The sequence below is a fragment of the Camellia sinensis genome, chromosome 4, assembly GCF_055761805.1.
Source record: "Camellia sinensis isolate YWXY chromosome 4, ASM5576180v1, whole genome shotgun sequence".
In the NCBI taxonomy this organism is placed as follows: domain Eukaryota; kingdom Viridiplantae; phylum Streptophyta; class Magnoliopsida; order Ericales; family Theaceae; genus Camellia; species Camellia sinensis.
Genome location: NC_138964.1, coordinates 138747038 through 138765556, shown reverse-complemented (window position 1 = coordinate 138765556; position 18519 = coordinate 138747038). Strand labels below are relative to the sequence as shown.

Genomic DNA, 18519 nt, shown 5'->3' with positions numbered 1-18519 from the left:
TGCTTCATTTAATGTAATACTATGTGAAGGCTATAGTTAAAGGCCATGTTTGATTCACAACACTAATAGTGAGGTATTAATAATCCTATTAAATTAGTGTGGTATTAGTTATTCCACCCCTACCCCATTACTAATAATCCTACAAATTTGTTGGATTAATTATCCATTGGATTAATAATCCTAAACTAAAATGTCAAAACAAACATAGGATGATTGGGCCCACGGATTAATAATCCCAATCCTATGCTTTAATCCTTCCAATCAAACATGCCAAAAGTGTTCACGTCTTATTCCTTAGATTGGTTAGAGTTGGTGTTGACGATTTATTTATTAGATTTTTTCAAAATACCTTGATATGAGTTAGTTACATGGGCAGTTACCCCTAGATTAAGGTTTTAATTTTTTTTTAAATTTCTCAACTTTTAATTGTTCCAATTCATTTTAATTTCTAGATTTTCAAATCAATCGTACAATTCATATTTTTTTTTTTTTTAAAAATAAAATAATCATACGCAGACTTGCACTTAGTAGTCAATTATGTAATACTTATGTATTCCAACTAAGAGCCTAAACACTCTGATCCGTTTGGATTGAGAAGTTTTGTGGGAAGAGAAAATAAATAAAGAGAATGAAATTTTTCATCACTAGTTGAATGATTAATGAGGTGAATAATTGTGAAAAATAAAGAGAAATGATGAGAAAGATGAGAAACTACTTTGTTTGATTTTCAATTTTTAAAAATAGTTTTCTAAGTGTTCAATTCATATTATTTTATATTTTTAATAATTTTTAAAAAAATTACCGAAAATTTGTAAAATTTTTAGATTCACTTAATCTTAATATGCTTAAAAATTATAATATTTGCAAAAAAAAATTTAAAAAAATTATTAAATATAACAAAAATCTTTAAATGTTCATATTTTTTATATTTAATAATTTTTTGATTTTTTTTCACAAATATTATATTTTTTTAATATATTGTATATCTAAAAAATAAAAAAAAAATTGCATGAAATATTAAAAAAAAATCACTAAAAATAAAAAATTCAATTGTCTAAAAAAACAGACTCAATTTTTTATAACCAAACATTTTTATTTTATTTTATCACCTCTAATTATTTTTTATTTTTATTTTTCACCTCTCAATCCAAACAGAGTGTAAGGCCAAGTTTGGATACTTCCAAAAAAGTCAAAAAGTCAAAAAGTTACTCAAAAAGTTAAAAAGTTAACACTATTCATCAAAAGTCAATAATTACGACTGCACAACTCCCAATTCAAATTTTTCCCTACAAATTAATTTTTATAATTTTTTATTACACATTTTTCAATAAAAAGTCAAAAAATAACCCAAACATTCATATTTTTAACCTCAATTCTTTAATTTAAAAAAGACAAAAAATACACTTTTTTTTATTCCTCCCAAACTTGGCCTAAAGAAGTCTATGAAAACAAATGCATTTCCTATTTTGGTGTAGTGACTTCACATTGTCAGTATTCAAACGAAGAGCTCAGACACTCTGAGAACAGAAGAGAAGGGTCTTTCGCGTGTGTGTGTGTGTGCGCGCGCGTGCAGCAGCAGCGTGGGCAACCAGCGATCATCACAGTAAGCCACGTCCGGCGCCGGCGGCGGTGAGCCATTGCTTTCTGTCTCTCTCCTTCTTTACCAGTTTTTAATGGAAGAATGTAGTTGCGCCCTAGTTTCTGTTTCGTAACTTCTTTGCCCTAATTTTTGTTCCCTAATTTCTTTGCTATAACCTATGTGCCCTAATTCTGTGCGTTAAGTCTCTAATTTTCGTGCTTTAATGGAAATCTATAATTTTTGTGCTCTAATTTTTAGAAACAGAATACATTCTGTTTGGTTTGGATCTTTTCAAAATTAATTTTGAGTTTTCAATATTTACGTTTTTAAATTTTTTTAGTGTATGTTTTTATTTTTTAATTATTATTTTTTATTTTAGATTCACTTAATCATACACAGTACAAAATTTGTGTTATTTATTTATTTATAAATTCACTAAATAAAAAATCAGTACATTTTTGTATTTTTGCTGGGTATTTATTGTTTTTTTTTTTTTTTGGCTAGATTTGTTCAAAAAAATAAAATAAAAAATTAAGTGTATCTAGATTAAGTAGAAATAAAAAAAAAAATAAAAAAAATGATTCAAATGTTTAAAAAAAAATCACTAAAAAAAAATACGAATTGAAAACTCAAAGAAAAACTATTTTGATAACTCAAAACCAAACATTACTTGGAGATGCGAGTGGCTGTGATTTTTTGATTATATAGTCATGGTTCAGAATAGTTATGCATAAAAAAAGAAGCACAAAGGTAGAAGATTTGGTGATTGAAGAACCTAATCAATGTATAAACGAGAATGATAATAAAGAGTTGGTGATTAAGAACCTACTCAATGTTTGAATAAGAATGGTAATGAAGATTCGGTGATTGAATTATCTAATGAATGTATGAATGGGAATGAAGATTTAGTGAAGGATTTCTTAATCTATGTAAGTATATTTTAGTTATTATATATGTGCAAGTAAACTGTGTGTGGATATCAGCAAATACATTTTTAATTTTTTGTGAAAATAGGTAGAAGAGTTCGCCTAGGGCACCATGAAACTCGGGGGTGGCCCTGGGCCAGTGGGAAAAGGGTAGAGAGTTTTTTGTTTTTAATTTTAATTTTATTTATTTTTTTTAATTTTATTTTTTTTGGGTCTTACAAAGTAATTTCATAATAAAATCATAATCAAATAATTGAAAATGGGAGTTATACTGAACTGAAATGACGTTGAAAAACCTCACTCCATTTTGGGCCTCCAACAGGCTGGTTATTTTGCTTCCTGTTGGCTACAATTGAAAGCCATTGGAGGCTCTCCAAACAGTACGTTAAAGTCTTCCCTGCCAAATCATCCTTCAGCTTCACTTTCTCTGCTATTTTTCTCTCCATCAACAACTCTTTAAGGTATGGCTCTCTCTCTCTCTCTCTCTATTTTTTCCCCATTTCTATGCCTGTTGAATCCATTTGTCTGCCTTTTCTCACTCTCAACTCTGTCCTCTCCACTTTCCCAATCTGTGAGAATCCCTATTTTGAAACCCCCATCTACGAACCCCCTTGTTTCCCCTTCTGATTTGGCTGTTTGAGTTGTGTTTAATGTTCATTTCTACATTTGTAATTGGCTTCTATTCTACTTCATTGAACATTATCTTATCTGGGTTTGTGTATATACCCCTTTTTCCCCGTCTCTGCAACTCCATCACTCTATGCAAACCGAACCAGCTTGTTTCTCCTTTTGATTTGGTTGTTTGATTTGTCTCTAATTTTCATGTCTACATTTCCAATTGGTTTCTATTCTACTCCATTGAAAATTTATATAAATATACATATACTAGAAGTTGTGGCACACGCGATGAGTGTGAATAAGATTGTATCATTTCAGTGAATAAGGTTGTGAAGAATCTGATTTGAATTCAAAATATAAAAACTGAAACAGTTTTTGAATTTAAAACTGAAATAGTTTTTGAATTGTGTAGAGAAATTTTAGTTTCCATGTTTGCCCACAAAATTTGTCAAACCAAATTTGTTATTTGTGGGGCAAAATTGTTAACAAAAACAGCGTGATAGAGTTTACACCAACTTGAGTGCTCACATTATATATTAGAATTTAGAACAAATATGTGTATTGGTTTTGTGTTATATTATATACTAGACGGGTAAGCTAAGCACACTAATGTGTGCATTTGAAGAGATCGTGGGTGAGTGGAAATGGTGCAGTGGGCAACTGAACATCAGTTTTTGCTTAGTTGATTTTTCCTTTTGATTTTTATAGTAACTGTTAGGCAAGATAAATATTTGGGGAAAATGTAGTATTATTGTGAGTTTTTTGGGAGTCAAAATTGTGTGACAAAATGTTAATAATACCAAGTGAATTGTGTGTTTTGTATAATAGTATAGATAGTATAGATGTATATGTATGATTTGGGTTGCTTGGAAACAAAAAGAAGAGTAGTTTGAATTACATATATATATATTTCAATAAAAAACAACGGGCTTTATTTTTTGGGGATAGTTTAATTTTGTCTAAGGCCTCATTTATCAACTATATATTTTAGTCAAAAAGTTAAAAAGTTACTATAAGTTGTCACATCACTCTTTCTACTTTTCTGTACATCTTTTCGTAAAAAGTCAAAAAGTTATTAAAATAGTCTGTTCCCAAATGAGGCTTAAAATTCAGCGAAAGGTTGTTATATATGACTTCCACTGTATTCATATTCATCAGCGCTTATAAAAGAAATCTAAGGCCTTGTTTGGCATGCAACACTTTTAATCTAAAAGCCAAAAAGTTACCAAAAAACCCAAAAAACCCAAAAAGCCTATAGGCTATAACCTATACAAAAAAGTCAAAGATTTCTTTTTTCTCTACTTTTTGCATATATTTTTGTAAAAAACTAAAAAGTCATTCCAAACATACTAATTGTTTTTACCTCATATTTTAGCCAAAAAATAAAAAAGTTACTAAAATAGCCTATTCCCAAACGAGGCCTAAGTTTGTATTGAATTTCTGAGATTGATTAAATCTGGACTGGAGCAAATTTGTCTATTTGAACCTTACGGTGTTTTACATGGAAAGCTAATGTTACATTTCAAAAGCGCTCTGCATTCTTGTCCACTTTCCTACTTGTTGGGTGGTGACAGTTAATTAAGATTAGTTTTTGTTGCAAGTTTTCAAGAAACTCAAGAGTCAATTTTGTTGCCAACCCTGGTGTGGATAGTATAGATACAACATGTTCACAAAAGTAAGCTTCAAGGAAAAGGAATTGATGGATTTATGGTGTCGTTGATTTTTTTGCTGGAATAAAGATTTTGCAGCTGTCACTAGTTTTTGACTTTGTAATGTTTATTTCAAATATTTTTGGCTGAAATGTTGTGAATTCTAGTTGTTGTTCAAGAGATCACTAATTGTGGCTTGAACTCTTGTCAGTGTATATCATAAAGTTGCTAACATGAACCTTGCGTAGGATATTGATATTGATATTGATATTTGTATTTTTTATTTTTTATTTTTTTATTTTTTGTAAATGAGATTAGTGTTGTCTTTTAACAGGTCATGGCATACTCTGAGCCTGTAAGTGCAGAGAGGGAGCTAGTACAAGCTAACACTGCTCCCAGAAAACCGCATATTCTACTTGCTGCCAGTGGAAGTGTTGCTGCTATAAAGTTTGCGAATCTTTGCCATTGTTTTTCTGAATGGGCGGAAGTAAGGGCAGTTGCCACGAGGGCTTCTTTGCATTTCATTGACAGAGCATCACTTCCTAAGGACGTAATTCTATACACCGATGAGGATGAATGGTCTACTTGGACAAAGATAGGTGATAGCGTGCTTCACATTGAACTCCGCAGGTGGGCTGATATCATGGTTATTGCCCCATTGTCCGCAAACACACTTGGCAAGGTAATAGTACAAATTTGCAAGCTCATAAAATATTGCAGAATGCTATGGAGAGATAATGAATCATTTCTTTGTGTTTTTCATATTGACTTTTATCTTCTCATACATTTTTGTGGTTTGGCTCGTTGTTTTGTCAGAAGTTACTTGTTCAATTCTTTGTTACAAATTTCATATCCCCGATCCCATTTGGCCCTTTCAGAGATGGTGAAGAAAAGTAAAAATAGATTAGAAGTTAATATGCAATACTCTTAACCCTAGACTTCCTCGTCAACTGAGAAAACTTGCCAAGTCAATTCTACCAGTTTTTCAGACGTTGGCTTGTACCGCACAAATGTCTAGTTGTAATGTGTATCTGTCATTGGTCACTATTTATGAAAGAAAATTCTGTGTGATATAGTTAAACTGGTTGTTTTAAGACATTTTTGGCCAATGTATGATCTATCAGCAATCAACAACCCAAATACGGCCTGCTATTTGCAAAATTACAATGTTCTGGGATTAAGGGGTTGTTTGGGGTGTCCTAAATAAGTGCATTTTTTGTCTTTTTGGACTAAAAAATTGAGGAAAAAAATATGGATGTTTGGGTTAACTTTTTGACTTTTTATGAAAAAAATGTGTATTAAAAAATTGTATAAATTAGTGTGTAGGGGAAAATTAGGATTGGAAGTTGTGCAGCCGTAATTTTTGACTTTTGGTAAATAGTGATAATTTTTTAACTTTTACATAACTTTTTGGCTTTTTGAATTTATGGCAACTTGCCAAACTTGGCCTAAGTTGCTTGCTTAATTTATCAATTTCATCAACCTACATGTTTGTAAATACAATTATGTTGCGTATTTGCAGTCACTCCAGTGCTGATACCTCATACTGCAACCATTCATGTTGACATTTCATATGGGTTCCCTGCGTTTTTGAGCAAAAGTAAATCTACATTCGAAGGATGGTTAGGATGATAGGATTATGAAGTCATCATCAAGTGCACCTAATCAAGAGGTGTATGTAGCAGAGCTTGTAAGGATGAGCTATAGCAAATCAAAGCTTCATTCAGTTAGTGTAACCGTGTCTTGTTATATTAGTTGAGTCTGTTAGAGCATGTTAGATATAGAATGGATATAGTTAGTTATTAAGTCTTACCGATGTATATAAATAGAGATGGTGTAAGGGTTTCATTCATTGAAGTAATAATTGAAATCTTCATGTCTTTCTCAGGACAAGACCACCAAGACACCTCTCTATAAAGGTGTTCATAGTCATGGTCTCTATCAGTTGCCTTCTTGCTTGCCACAATCTTCAACACATTTACCATCTGCTTCCAATGCTTTTCTTGCTACTAGTTTTGTTTCTACTACATGGCATAACAAGCTTGGTCATCCTTCATCTCAGAAGATGCTCGTTCTGATGAAAAAATTGAATTTGCCTGTTTCATCTTCTTCTTCTTCTTGTAGTAAAACTCATTTGTGTACTCATTGTGCTTTGGCCAAGAGTCATAAATTGCCTTTCAATTTGTCTAATTCTACTGTAAATAAACCATTGTCCCTCATCCGTAGTGATGTTGGGGGACCTTTCTCTTCTTCAACTTCTAGTGTTAAATACTATGTTCTCTTTATAGATGAATTTAGTAAATTCACTTGGATTTATCCTCTGTGTTACAAAAGTGAAGTTTTCCTCGTTTAGGAGCAGGCTATTTTAGTAACTTTTTGGCTTTATACGAAAAGATGTGCAAAAAAGTAGAGAGAGTGATGTAACAACTTATAGTGACTTTTTGACTAAAACTAAAGGTTGCCAAACGAGACCTAAATTTCAAGAATTTAAAGCATTTGTTGAGAACCAATTTGAGACTAGTCTTAAAATTTTCAGAACTGATGGTGGTGATGAGTTCACTAGCACTCAGTTTGAGTTGTTTCTTAAAACCCATGGTATTATGCATCAGCTCTCTTGTCCTCGTACCCTTCCTCATAATGGAGTTGCAGAGAGAAAGCACAGACATCTCAGCTCTTCCATTGTCCTATTGGTTTGATGCTTCGAATGCCTAGTTTGAAATTGCTTAATAAAACTCCTTTTGAAGTCTTGTTTCATCAAGCCCCAGATTTTGGTTTTCTCAACTCTCACAAACTGCATCCCAGTTTATTGCCTTGCATTTTCATTGGCTATGAGTTAAAAAATCATGTATTATTGATTGATTAATTTTGTATTTTGTACAAATGTGAGAGGCTCCTTATATAGGAGATATAGGTGTAGTAGGTGAAGTGGAGATATAGGTGTAGTAGGTGAAGTGGAGATATAGGAGATATAGGTGTAGTAGGTGAAGTGGAGATATAGGTGAGGTGGTAGTGGTGTAGGTGAAGGTAAATTCTAACAGCCCCCCGCAAACTCAAGGAGGATAGAAACTAACCAACTTGAGTTTGAAGAGAGGAACAAAACAAGAAAATACATAAAAAATAAAAGAAGATAGGAGACACTGTATGGTCGTGTCAGACCATTGGTGAAGACACTGGATGGTGGTGTCATAACGTTGTAGAGGACACTGTATGGTGGTGTCATAACGTTGTAGAGGACACTGTATGGGGGTGTCAAACCGATGTAGAAGACAGTTTATGGGGTCATGTCGGACCGTTGTAGAAGACAGTTTATGGGGTCATGTCGGACCGTTGTAGCAGACAATGTTGTGACAGTTGTTCTGACAGTTTACGGAGTCTTGCTGGACCCTTGTAGAAACTAACCGGAATCAATGTCGGGACAGTTTACAGAGTCTTGTCGGACCCATAAAGGAGCTAACCGGAATCAATGTCGGGACAATTTACTGAGTCTTGTCGGACCCTTGTAAAAGTCGCACCCTCAAAAGGTGTGCCCAATTTTTCAAAAGGCGTGCCCAATCCATAAAAAAGGCGTTCCATCAAAAGGTGTACCGGACATGATGGCGAGGCACGTGGGCGCCTTGGCTTGCGTGCCCGTTTGTCGGCTGGTGGCAAGAGGCGCGCGATGCGCGTGGCTGCCTCGGCTATAAGACGGAGGCTGAGGCTGAGGCAGAGAAAAGCTGCGAAAAACCTCTGAAAAAAAACTTCGTTGTGCTGAGAGAGAGAGTCTGAAAAACGCTTCGTTGTGCTGAGAGAGAGAGTCTGTAACACTCAGTTGCCCAGAAAATGGCCTCGTCCTCGTCTTCCCGTGGACTGCTCACCCTCTTTCCCGACCTCAACGAGTCAACAAGAGAGAGAACTGGTGCGGTGGCACTGGAACCTCAACCAAGCGCCCCGGAGTTTGCCCCGTTGAACTTTCCGATGCGGTCGGTGGAGCAAAGAATGGCAGTGCAAACGGATGTGGAGGCGAATCAGTATACTTTGAAGGCATGTGTGGAGAGCATGACGGCGGTCACAAACTTGTCGAACCGGCTGCAGAGTAGGACAAATGAGGTGCAGCAGTTAAACTCCCAGCTGGCTCTGCTCCAACGCATGTATAAGGATGCGCGAGCAGAGATAAGCGTGCTAAGGGCAGAAAACAAGGAGCTGAAGCGGAAGGCCACCGTGATGTTCCGATTTGGAGGTCCTCCATATGCTGCAGTGGAGGAGTATGGGGGAGTGATCATGCCCAGTGGAGTGGGAAACACGGAGGCAACACCGGCAAGGGCCGCCCAGGACGGAGGTAAGAAGAAAAGACCGGCGGCAGAGTAGAGAAGAAAAATCCCACTGTGGGTGTGGTTGTTGTGTTTGTGGGTTTTTTTTTTTTTTTTTTTTTTTTTTTTTTTTTTTTATGTAAAATGGTGAATGGGGTGAGCCCCGATATGAATAAAAGAAGTTTGGTGTGCAAATTTGTAAAGTTTTTTTATTTATTTTTTATTTTTTTATTTAATTTTTTTTTTTTTATTTTGATGTGATGTTATTTTAGTATTTTTGGTAGAAAGAGGGGAACACTCCCATGTGATAATAATAAAAATGAGAAAGAGAATGTGCACATTAGTGAGCAAGGATGGTGTGACAACAATATTATCCTCCTGACCAGAGCCATTCCTTGTGAGGTCAGATGGGCTAGGATAGTGGAGGTTAAAATATTAAAATAGGAGGTTAAAATATTAAAAGAGGTTGGTACAGTGCAAGTGTCTTCGTTTTTTTTTTTTTTTTTTTTTTTGAACTAATCAATTATCAGTCCAAAAAAAAAAAAGCACAGAGCCGACCAAAACAAAAAAGCACTGAGCAATCACCACGTGAGAGAGAGAAAGCCTCTGAGTAGTGGAATACTCAAACAATTCACAATGGGGTGGTATGGCATAGGATAATATATTATAATGGTGCTACAGCTGGGTTTGCATAAAGGGGAAGGAAAAGGTGGGAAAGTTGACAAAGAGAAGAGAGAGATGGAAAGAGAGTGAGAAGTGTGACCTTCTTGGCGATGAAGTCTCAGCGGTTCGAGAGAGTGCCTGATCATTAATTTGTTGGCTCACAGCGCACCAATGCCTGATCATTAATTTGTTGGCTCCTATTTTGGACCTCTCTAGGACCATACACAGCAGCAATGACCTTGGTGTTACCCATCTCAAACACAGCAGAACCATCAGCATTGGCAACGGCACCGATTTCAGCTCGAATCTGTCTCATCTCCATGGGACGACGACCATCTAAACGAAACCCTTCGGGGCTCACGAACTCCATCTCTGTGAGACTCTAGAGAGAGAGAGAGAACACGGTTTGGTGTGGTGTCGTGGCCGTGGACAACGGCGAGATCGATGGCTGATGAATCAGACAAGAACAGCCGATTAGGCGACGATTTATCGGCTTTGAACATCAACAAGAACAAAGAGGAGGCGGAGGAGCGGCCGGACAAATTGCCGCCGCAGCCGGAGAAGCCGTTGCCGGGGGACTGTTGCGGCAGCGGATGCGTCCGATGCGTGTGGGATGTGTATTACGCAGAGCTCGAAGATTACAACAAATTAGTCTCTGAAAACGAAAGCAAAAGCAAAAACAAAGACCAATCTTGATTGTGTATTTACGAGAGCCATTACAACTTAGTGAAGGTATGTATAGAAAATAAACGGAATAGATGGAGGTCCGGCGGACGGCTAAGGTGAGGTTGCCGCCCGCCGGTGAAGCGAAAAATAGTAGGTTTTAAACCTGCTCTGATACCAAGTTAAAAAATCATGTATTATTGATTGATTAATTTTGTATTTTGTACAAATGTGAGAGGCTCCTTATATAGGAGATATAGGTGTAGTAGGTGAAGTGGAGATATAGGTGTAGTAGGTGAAGTGGAGATATAGGAGATATAGGTGTAGTAGGTGAAGTGGAGATATAGGTGAGGTGGTAGTGGTGTAGGTGAAGGTAAATTCTAACACTATGATCCTTCCATTACAGGCTATAGATGCCCTTGATCCTATTACAGGTAAAATCTATTTGTCAAAACATGTTGTCTTTGATGAAACTTTGTTCCCTTTAGTTGCTCATGTTCAGTCTTCTCTTTCTTCTAGTCCTGTTCCTACTTTTTCTCTGCTTTACTCTTTCTTTTGGTCTAGTCAGTCTTCTCACGTTTCTTCTAAGCATACTCATGTTCCAGCTCAGTCTGCTACTATCAATACAGTTCCTCTGTCTTCTTTTCCAATGACTGCCTCTTTTTCTGATTCTGTGCCTGCTTCTGGTTCCGGTTCTGGTTCTGGTTCTGGTTCTGTGGTTGCCTCTGTTGTCCCATCATTACTTCCACTTGCAGGCTCATGTGCAGTTCCCAATGCTACTGCTGCAGCTTCTCGCGCAGTCCCTTTCTTGTGTACTGCTGCAGCATCAGACATAGCTCCAGCTGCAGCCTCACCAGTTGTCTCAGATCCAGCCCCAGCTATAGCAGCTCCAGCTGCAGCCCCAGTCATAGCCTCAGCTGCAGTGCCTTCTGCTCCAGTTGCAACCTCTACTTATTCTATTCCTATTGGATCTCTCATTGTTGATCTCAGCCCCTGTTCTCTTCCTGCTCCTCCTATTAACAAACACCCCGTGGTTACTTGATCTAAGGCATCTCATTTCTCTCTTCTTGCTTCTACTTCTTCTTCTACTGATCTGTCTCTTGTAGAACCTCATTCTTTTACTGAGGCACTCAAAACTCCAGCTTGGACGCAAGCTATGAATGAAGAATTTCAAGCTTTGCAAAGGCAGAAGACTTGTTGGTTCCTCTTCCCTCGCATAAGCAAGCTATTGGATGCAAATGGGTCTTTCGCCTAAAGAAAATTCTGATGGCACAGTTGCTAGACATAAAACCAGACTTGTTGCCAAGGCCTATTTGCAAGAGGAAGGACTTGATTATCATGAAACATTCAGTCCTGTGGCCAGGCAACCTGCCATTCGAGTATTTCTCAGTCTTGCTCTCCATTTTAATTGGCAAATAAAGCAGTTGGATATCTCTAATGCATTTTTGCATAGTGTGCTTGAAGAAGAAGTTTATATGGTTCAACTTCCAGGATTTGAAGACTCAGTTTTTCCTTCTCATGTGTGCAAGGTGGGTAAGGCCTTGTATGGACTTAAAAAAGCTCCAAGAGCTTGGTATTCCACCTTTTCTTCTTTCCTTCTTTTAGTTTTGTCAATAGCAAATGTGATTCCTCTCTCTTCGTTCATCATACTCCTCAGTCTGTCATGTTGTCATTGGTCTATGTGGATGACATTCTTATTGCTGGTTGTGATTCTAAGCAAATTGCCTCATTAATCAAGCATATGCATTCAGCCTTTTCTATTAATGAATTGGGCAATATTTCTTACTTCGTTGGCATCTCTGTGCACACCACCACTGATGGGTTATTTTTATCTCAACGTAAGTATGCTTCTGAGATTCTTGCCAAGGCTGGCATGACCAACTGCAAATCTTATGCTTCTCCAATGGCCACTAAATCTTCTCCTCCTAGTGACACTCTAGTCCCTTTCTCTCAACCCTCTCTTTACCTAAGTATAGTTGGAGCTTTACAATATCTCACCATTACTAGGCCTGATCTCTCCTTTGCTGTGAATCATGCTTGTCAATTTATGCATGCACCTACTGTGGCTCATTTCAATGTTGTCAAGAGAATTTTGAGATATCTTCAAGGCACTTTGCATTTTGGTTTGCAATTCTCTTCTGGTGCTTTGGATCTTCATGCTTACTCAGATTCAGATTGGGCTGGGAGTGTCATAGATCGAAAATCTACCTCTGGTTATTGTGTTTTTCTTGGTTCTAATCTTGTCTCTTGGACTGCAAAGAAGCAATGCGCAGTCTCTCATTCATCCTCTGAAGCAGAGTACGGAGCTCTTGCTCAAGCTGCAGTAGAATTGGCATGGCTTCAAATGCTTCTCCATGAATTACATCTTCCTCCCTCTACTCCTACTCTATGGTGTGACGACCTTTCTGCCATCTCCCTTGCTTCTAACCCAGTTTTTCGTGCTAGGTCCAAACATATTGCTGTGGATTATCATTACATTCGTGAGCAAGTTGTTGCTAAGAAAGTGTTTGTTAAGCATGTGTCTTCAGCAGATCAAATTGCAGACATCCTTACTAAACCCGTGTCCACAGATCTTTTTTCTTATCTATAGGCCAAGCTCATGGTTTGTCCCTCCTCTTCGCTTGAGGGGGCCTGATAGGATTATGAAGTCATCATCAAGTGCACCTGATCAGGAGGTGTAGCAGAGCTTCTAAGGATGAGCTATAGCAAATCAAAGCTTCATTCAGTTAGTGTGACCGTGTCTTGTTATATTAGTTGAGTCTGTTAGAGCATGTTAGATATAGAATAGATAATAGTTAGCTATTAAGTCTTACTGATGTATATGAACAGAGATGGTGTAAGGGTTTCATTCATTGAAGTAATAATTAAAATCTTCATTTCTTTCTCAAAGAGTGTATCATAAAATTTATGTGTGTGCGTGCGCACGCATGTGTGTGACTTAGGCCTTGTTTGGTGACTTTTCTTGTAAGCTGAAAGCTAAGAAGAAAAAAGCAGAAGTCAAAAGCCCCATTCTCCCAACTTTCAGATAATCAGTTTTTTGTGATTATTTAAGCTATTTTTGCATAACAACTAGTGAGCATAAGTTATACCAAATAGTCTGGCACAATATAAGCTGCACCAAACAGCCCCGTAATTGATATCTGAGTCTAGATTTAGCAGAATGGTTAGATGAGAGTAGAAAAATGCATGCTATGTATGTGATGAGAGCTCATATTGTTGATCACTTCAGTTGTGTGTCACAAGTTTCCTTCTTCCAAGTTGTGTATTGTGTAATTATGATTTTATGTAATCCTAAGTTTCATTTTTCCTTCTTGTCCCCTTGTAGATTGCTGGAGGATTGTGTGACAACTTGCTGACTTGCATCGTGCGAGCATGGGACTACAGTAAACCGCTCTTTGTTGCTCCAGCCATGAACACCTTCATGTGGAACAATCCATTCACAGAACGACACCTTATGTTAATAGATGAGTTGGGGATTTCTCTCATTCCTCCAGTAACGAAGAGGCTAGCTTGCGGAGATTATGGAAATGGCGCGATGGCTGAACCCTCTCTCATCTTTTCAACTGTAAGACTCTTTTTAGAGTCTCGGTCTCAATCAAATAGCAATAATATTCAGTAATTACTGTCATAAATATTTCGTTTGTAGGAAAGAAAGAGTTGGTTGTGCTAAATTGATGCCATTTTTTTTTTTCCTCATTTGGTTTGGAATTTTTTAAAATATTTGGAATGTTTGTTTATATGGAGACGCTTATTTGTGAATGGCCACAACTGAAGCAGGAAGAAAACTATACTTGCCCAGGAAAAGGAAGAAAGATATATGTCTATTATCCTCCTTGTTCTAGTAATCAGCTAATTTCTCTCTACTCAAAGAATCATGGGTAAATTACACTTGTACCCTTCCACTTTCCCTAAAATCTCACTCTAATCTCTTCATTTTTAATAGTTTAACTCCTTATGTTTTAAACCAAGTTTCAATTTCACCCTTCTATCCATCTATTGTTAACAGAAATTGAAAGTATAGAAACTAAAGTGAGATTTTAATCAAAGTGTGATAACTAATGTGAGATTTTAGTAATAGTATAAGGGTGCTCATGAGACAACAAAAATGTTACATATGTTTTAGAGTATCTCCAACGGTTATTCAAATTTTTCATCAAATTTGAGTAAAAAATGGCTCATTTTCCCAATTTGATATCAGCTGCTTCAACGGTGAAATTTCATCAAATCTGCGTCAGGACAACCGGTTGGTCGACCGGCCGGTCGACCGGTAAGGGCAAAATTTATTTATTTGTTTTTTTTGAATTGTTTGAACCTTTTAGTAGTTGACCGACTGGTCGACCGGTAAGGAAATTATTTGTTTATTTATTTTTAATTGTTTGAACCTTTTAGTGGTCGACCGATTGGTCAACCGGCCGATCAACCTGCTGGTTGACCGGTTGGTCTCCCCCAACGGTAACAAACAGTGATTTGCTGAAATCAGTATTTTGTCCTCACTTTGATGAATTGTTTGGTGAATTCTCAATTTGATATCGATTTGGTGAAATTGTTGGAACACCAAATAGTAACTTTTTCACCAAAATTTAAATTTGATGTCAGGTTTGGTGAAGTGTTGGAGATGGTCTAATGACAAATTTTGTCAACTTTATTAACAGTTAATGAATGGAAGGTATGATTGCAATTTGGCTTAAAAGGCAAGGGATTGACTTTTAAAATTAAAAGTGAATGAGCTAAAGTGATATTTTGATAAAAGTGCATTAATATTAACGTGTTGTTGGGAGGTTGTTTATTTAGTACATTTTTTGATCTTTTATGAAAAGATATATAAAAAAAAATAGAGAGGTGGTGTTACCAAAAAAACAAAAGAAAATGCACTTTATCAAATAAGTGTACTTATCAACAAACTTCGTTTGGCTAAAACTTTCAAATTTTTTTTCCCTTCTACTTTTTATGGCAATTCTAAATTTTTTAAATTTATTTTGAAAAAAGTTCATGATAGATGATAATAAGTCAAATATTATCAGAAAAACCTTATAAAAATTTTCTTATTTTTTTCTTTTATGGACAAGATCAAAATTTAAAATTTTTTAAGATCGTTTAGTCGAGATCGATCTAAAAAAATACAAATAGCTAAATTTAAAAGAGCATAATCTTGTACCCTCCATCTCCAATTTGACCAAGCCAAGCAATGATTTAGTGGATGATGTGCTCCTTTATTGAATGTGACATCTAAATTTGAGTTTTAGTGCTGTAACGCAACTTCCCTTGAATAAATATTAAAAAGATAGAAAGAAAACTGTTTAGTATAATTTTAATTTATGTTTTTATGTTTTTATTTCTTTCAATTTTCATGTTCTTTGAAATGAGATTTGAAAGTACACATCATTTCCACATCGCTTTCATTTTTCCCAAAAATTTCATAAAATAACTTAAAAAGTGTTTTCTAAAAAGCAAGATGTTTTTAGATAATTTTCCACAAAAAATAAAAATAAATTGCAGAAACAGTTTATCAAACAAATTTTTTTGTTAGCCTTTGTTTTTTCAATTTTCAAGAGCAGAATGACAAAACAAGTCAGCTTGATCCAATGTTAGGGATAGCCAACACAGCGCCCATAATTAGGCAAAAGCACTATAAAGTCTCCTATAATTCTCAACACTTTTTTGCAATTCCAACAGATGACAAAACATGCCATGAACAAGAAAATCCCCACAGAAAAGTAGAAAAATAATGAGATTTTTCTCTGTTAATTATTGATTCAACACAAATACTATACAATTACATTATTCTGCACAAAGATCAAAGGGAAACAAACTACACAAATTTAAACATATACATATATATATATATATATATATATTTACGAAAAGAACTTTGCCAGACTCTATCTACATGTGATGGTCAGCATTTTCTCTTCCTGTACATCATTCTTTTCATCAATGGCTGATCAGATCAGATCAGATCAAGTATTCATAATATACTAAGAAGAGAGCGTCGGGAATCTCTTTAGGCAAGCTGTTTATATAAAGATAGAAGCGCAACATGTCTTCCTTTGTCACGGTTTCAGCATCAACCACATCACCATTGCACGTGAGAACCCACAGGTCTCCTGAATCCACTCTCTTCAGGCTACCCCGGCAAAATGGGCACGACTCTGACCTCATGTTCCTGTAAGAGAGGAGGGAAGGAACTGGCTAAAATAAGAAAATTTTCTTCAATAAGCATGTAGAAACCAAAAAACAGTTGCAACAATAACAATCATGAACAAACACAAATAAGTGAAATTCTCTCCTCTTTCCCTGACGTCAAAACACCACCCCTTAGCTATAAGGCTTACAACCGTATTTAACAGTCCTAACAACTTAGGAGTACTAAAAAGAAAACAAAATACTAGGAAACTAATTATAGTTCTTGTAGCTCATCAACAAAATCAGAAACTTCATAAAATAATAAAACTAAAAAGGGTTAATTAGACTAATGGTCTCCCATGTGTATGTTTTGTTACAACTTTAATCCATGACGTCAGCACCGTTTAAAATCAATAATGAAAGGATGGGCATTTTTGGAATTTTACATGGTCTCAACAAAATCAAAATGAACAAAGACGCAGAGTCTCAAAGTACGCGTTTTGTAACATCTTGGTTCCTAATATATGCATATTTTGTAACATCTTGGTTCCTAATATATGCATTTTGTTTCATTTTAGTCTTCATAGTATGTACTTTCTTGCATTTCATCCCCAATCTTTTAATTTGTTTTGTTGTTATTTATTTATTTTTTGGGTAGTAAAATTCTGAAAATGCCCCTCCTATTACTGATTTCAACGGTACTGATGCTGCTAGTGACTAAGTGTAACATAACAATGCTAGGCAACAATTTGTACAATTAACCCAACTAAAAATTCTAAACTTTAGATAATAATCCTAGCGAAAAATAAAAATATTTAGTTGCTAAAATCACAGCAGCATCAATATCACATATTAACAGTGAACCATATTGCAAACAATGAAATTAGCAAGAAAGGTATTCATATTCATATTTACCAGTCATGGTAGCAATTGATGCACATTGCATGACAGCAGTTTGGTAAAACCATTTTAGTGCAGGGCTCCAAGCAGATTCCACATTCATCTTCTCTCTCCAAATCAATGTCCGAATGCTTCCTCTTTTCCTCTAATCTCTTTTCAATGATCATTTCAAAATCATGATCTAGGACTTGATTCATTTCTAGCTCTGAGGTGTTACCATGGAGGCGCTGGAGAGACGGTAATATCACAGCTGCAATATTACTAACATTAGTTTACGCACAACAAGCGTAACTTCAAAGAGTAAGAAAAATAATTCTGGAAACCAAACCAATATACCATTTTATCCAGTCATCAACAGCATTAGAAAGTGCAAATCAGTCTTCAGATTTTAAAATCCTAAATGGCATGATTCATAAATTTAATAAACTAAACCAAACATGCTCTTTGAAACAAACAAAATAACTTCAATTGTTGCATGATTGCATAGTGCACAAACTCTTCTAAGTAGGTGGCATGGTGTCTCCATATAGGACACACATTTAGATGTGTCCTATTATTTAAAAAACAAAAAAGAAAAGAAAAAGACTCACGTTTCAGACATTTGAGGGACACACATGTCTATCGGTTAAACACACCTAAAACACATTACAAGTTTGAAAAAAATAGCTTTGGATTCAAAGATAAAAGGACAAACAATTTAGATTCATACATATAATCACTCCTTAAAATTTAGAAATTAGTGTTGTGTTGTATTATTTTATTATATCTTTGAATGAAATATTTACATATATAACATCTACTAAATATATAAAACTATATATTTTATGCATGTCCTCCGTGTGTCGTGTCTTGCATACATTTTTTGATAACTGCCGCATCAGCTTGTTGTGTGTCTGTGCTTCTTATTAGCTAATACACAGTGCTCTATTGCCCCAGAACATTTGGCATTATCCAGAAAATTATAGAAAGATCATTTGAATACCATAGAATTCTTTAATAGTTGCTCTCCTTCCATGTGAAGTGATAATTGGTTTCCCATCTGGCGACATCTGAAGAATAAAGAAAATTAACCACTGAACCATCCCTTCGATCTTCAACTCAAAAAACAAATG

At 35.7% G+C, this 18519-nt stretch overlaps 2 protein-coding genes across 4 annotated transcripts in view; one reads left to right on the top strand and one right to left on the bottom strand.

The window, feature by feature from the left end:
* Positions 1–1435: 1435 nt before the first annotated feature.
* LOC114319828 (phosphopantothenoylcysteine decarboxylase HAL3a-like) lies at positions 1436–14216 on the top strand. 2 transcript variants are annotated; one of them, XM_028266888.2, is made up of 4 exons: positions 1467–1629; positions 2828–2966; positions 5107–5454; positions 13710–14216. In XM_028266888.2, exons 3-4 carry the CDS (start codon positions 5110–5112, stop codon positions 14001–14003), a joined length of 639 nt encoding a protein of 212 aa, XP_028122689.1. In that variant the 5' UTR covers positions 1467–1629; positions 2828–2966; positions 5107–5109; the 3' UTR covers positions 14004–14216. The 2 variants fall into 2 exon arrangements, with proteins under 2 accessions (XP_082722424.1, XP_028122689.1); XM_082866298.1 differs by lacking the exon at positions 2828–2966 and having other exon boundaries at positions 1436–1629.
* Positions 14217–16099: 1883 nt separating this feature from the next.
* Positions 16100–18519, bottom strand: part of LOC114319827 (E3 ubiquitin-protein ligase AIRP2) — a 4946-nt gene continuing 2526 nt past the window's right edge. For both annotated transcript variants that reach the window (XM_028266886.2, XM_082866297.1), the window contains 3 exons: positions 18390–18456; positions 17423–17657; positions 16100–16547 (listed from right to left, as the gene is read on the bottom strand). In XM_028266886.2, coding sequence (XP_028122687.1) covers positions 16337–16547; positions 17423–17657; positions 18390–18456 — 513 coding nt within the window. In that variant the 3' untranslated portion in view covers positions 16100–16336. The remainder of the gene's footprint in view (positions 16548–17422; positions 17658–18389; positions 18457–18519) is intronic.

Coding starts and splice junctions, on each gene's coding strand:
- LOC114319828 (XM_082866298.1), top strand. CDS start 5,110: ATGGCATACTCTGAGCCTGTAAGTGCAGAGAGGGAGCTAGTACAAGCT. Junction 5,455..13,709: donor CCGCAAACACACTTGGCAAG/GTAATAGTACAA, acceptor GTCCCCTTGTAG/ATTGCTGGAGGATTGTGTGA.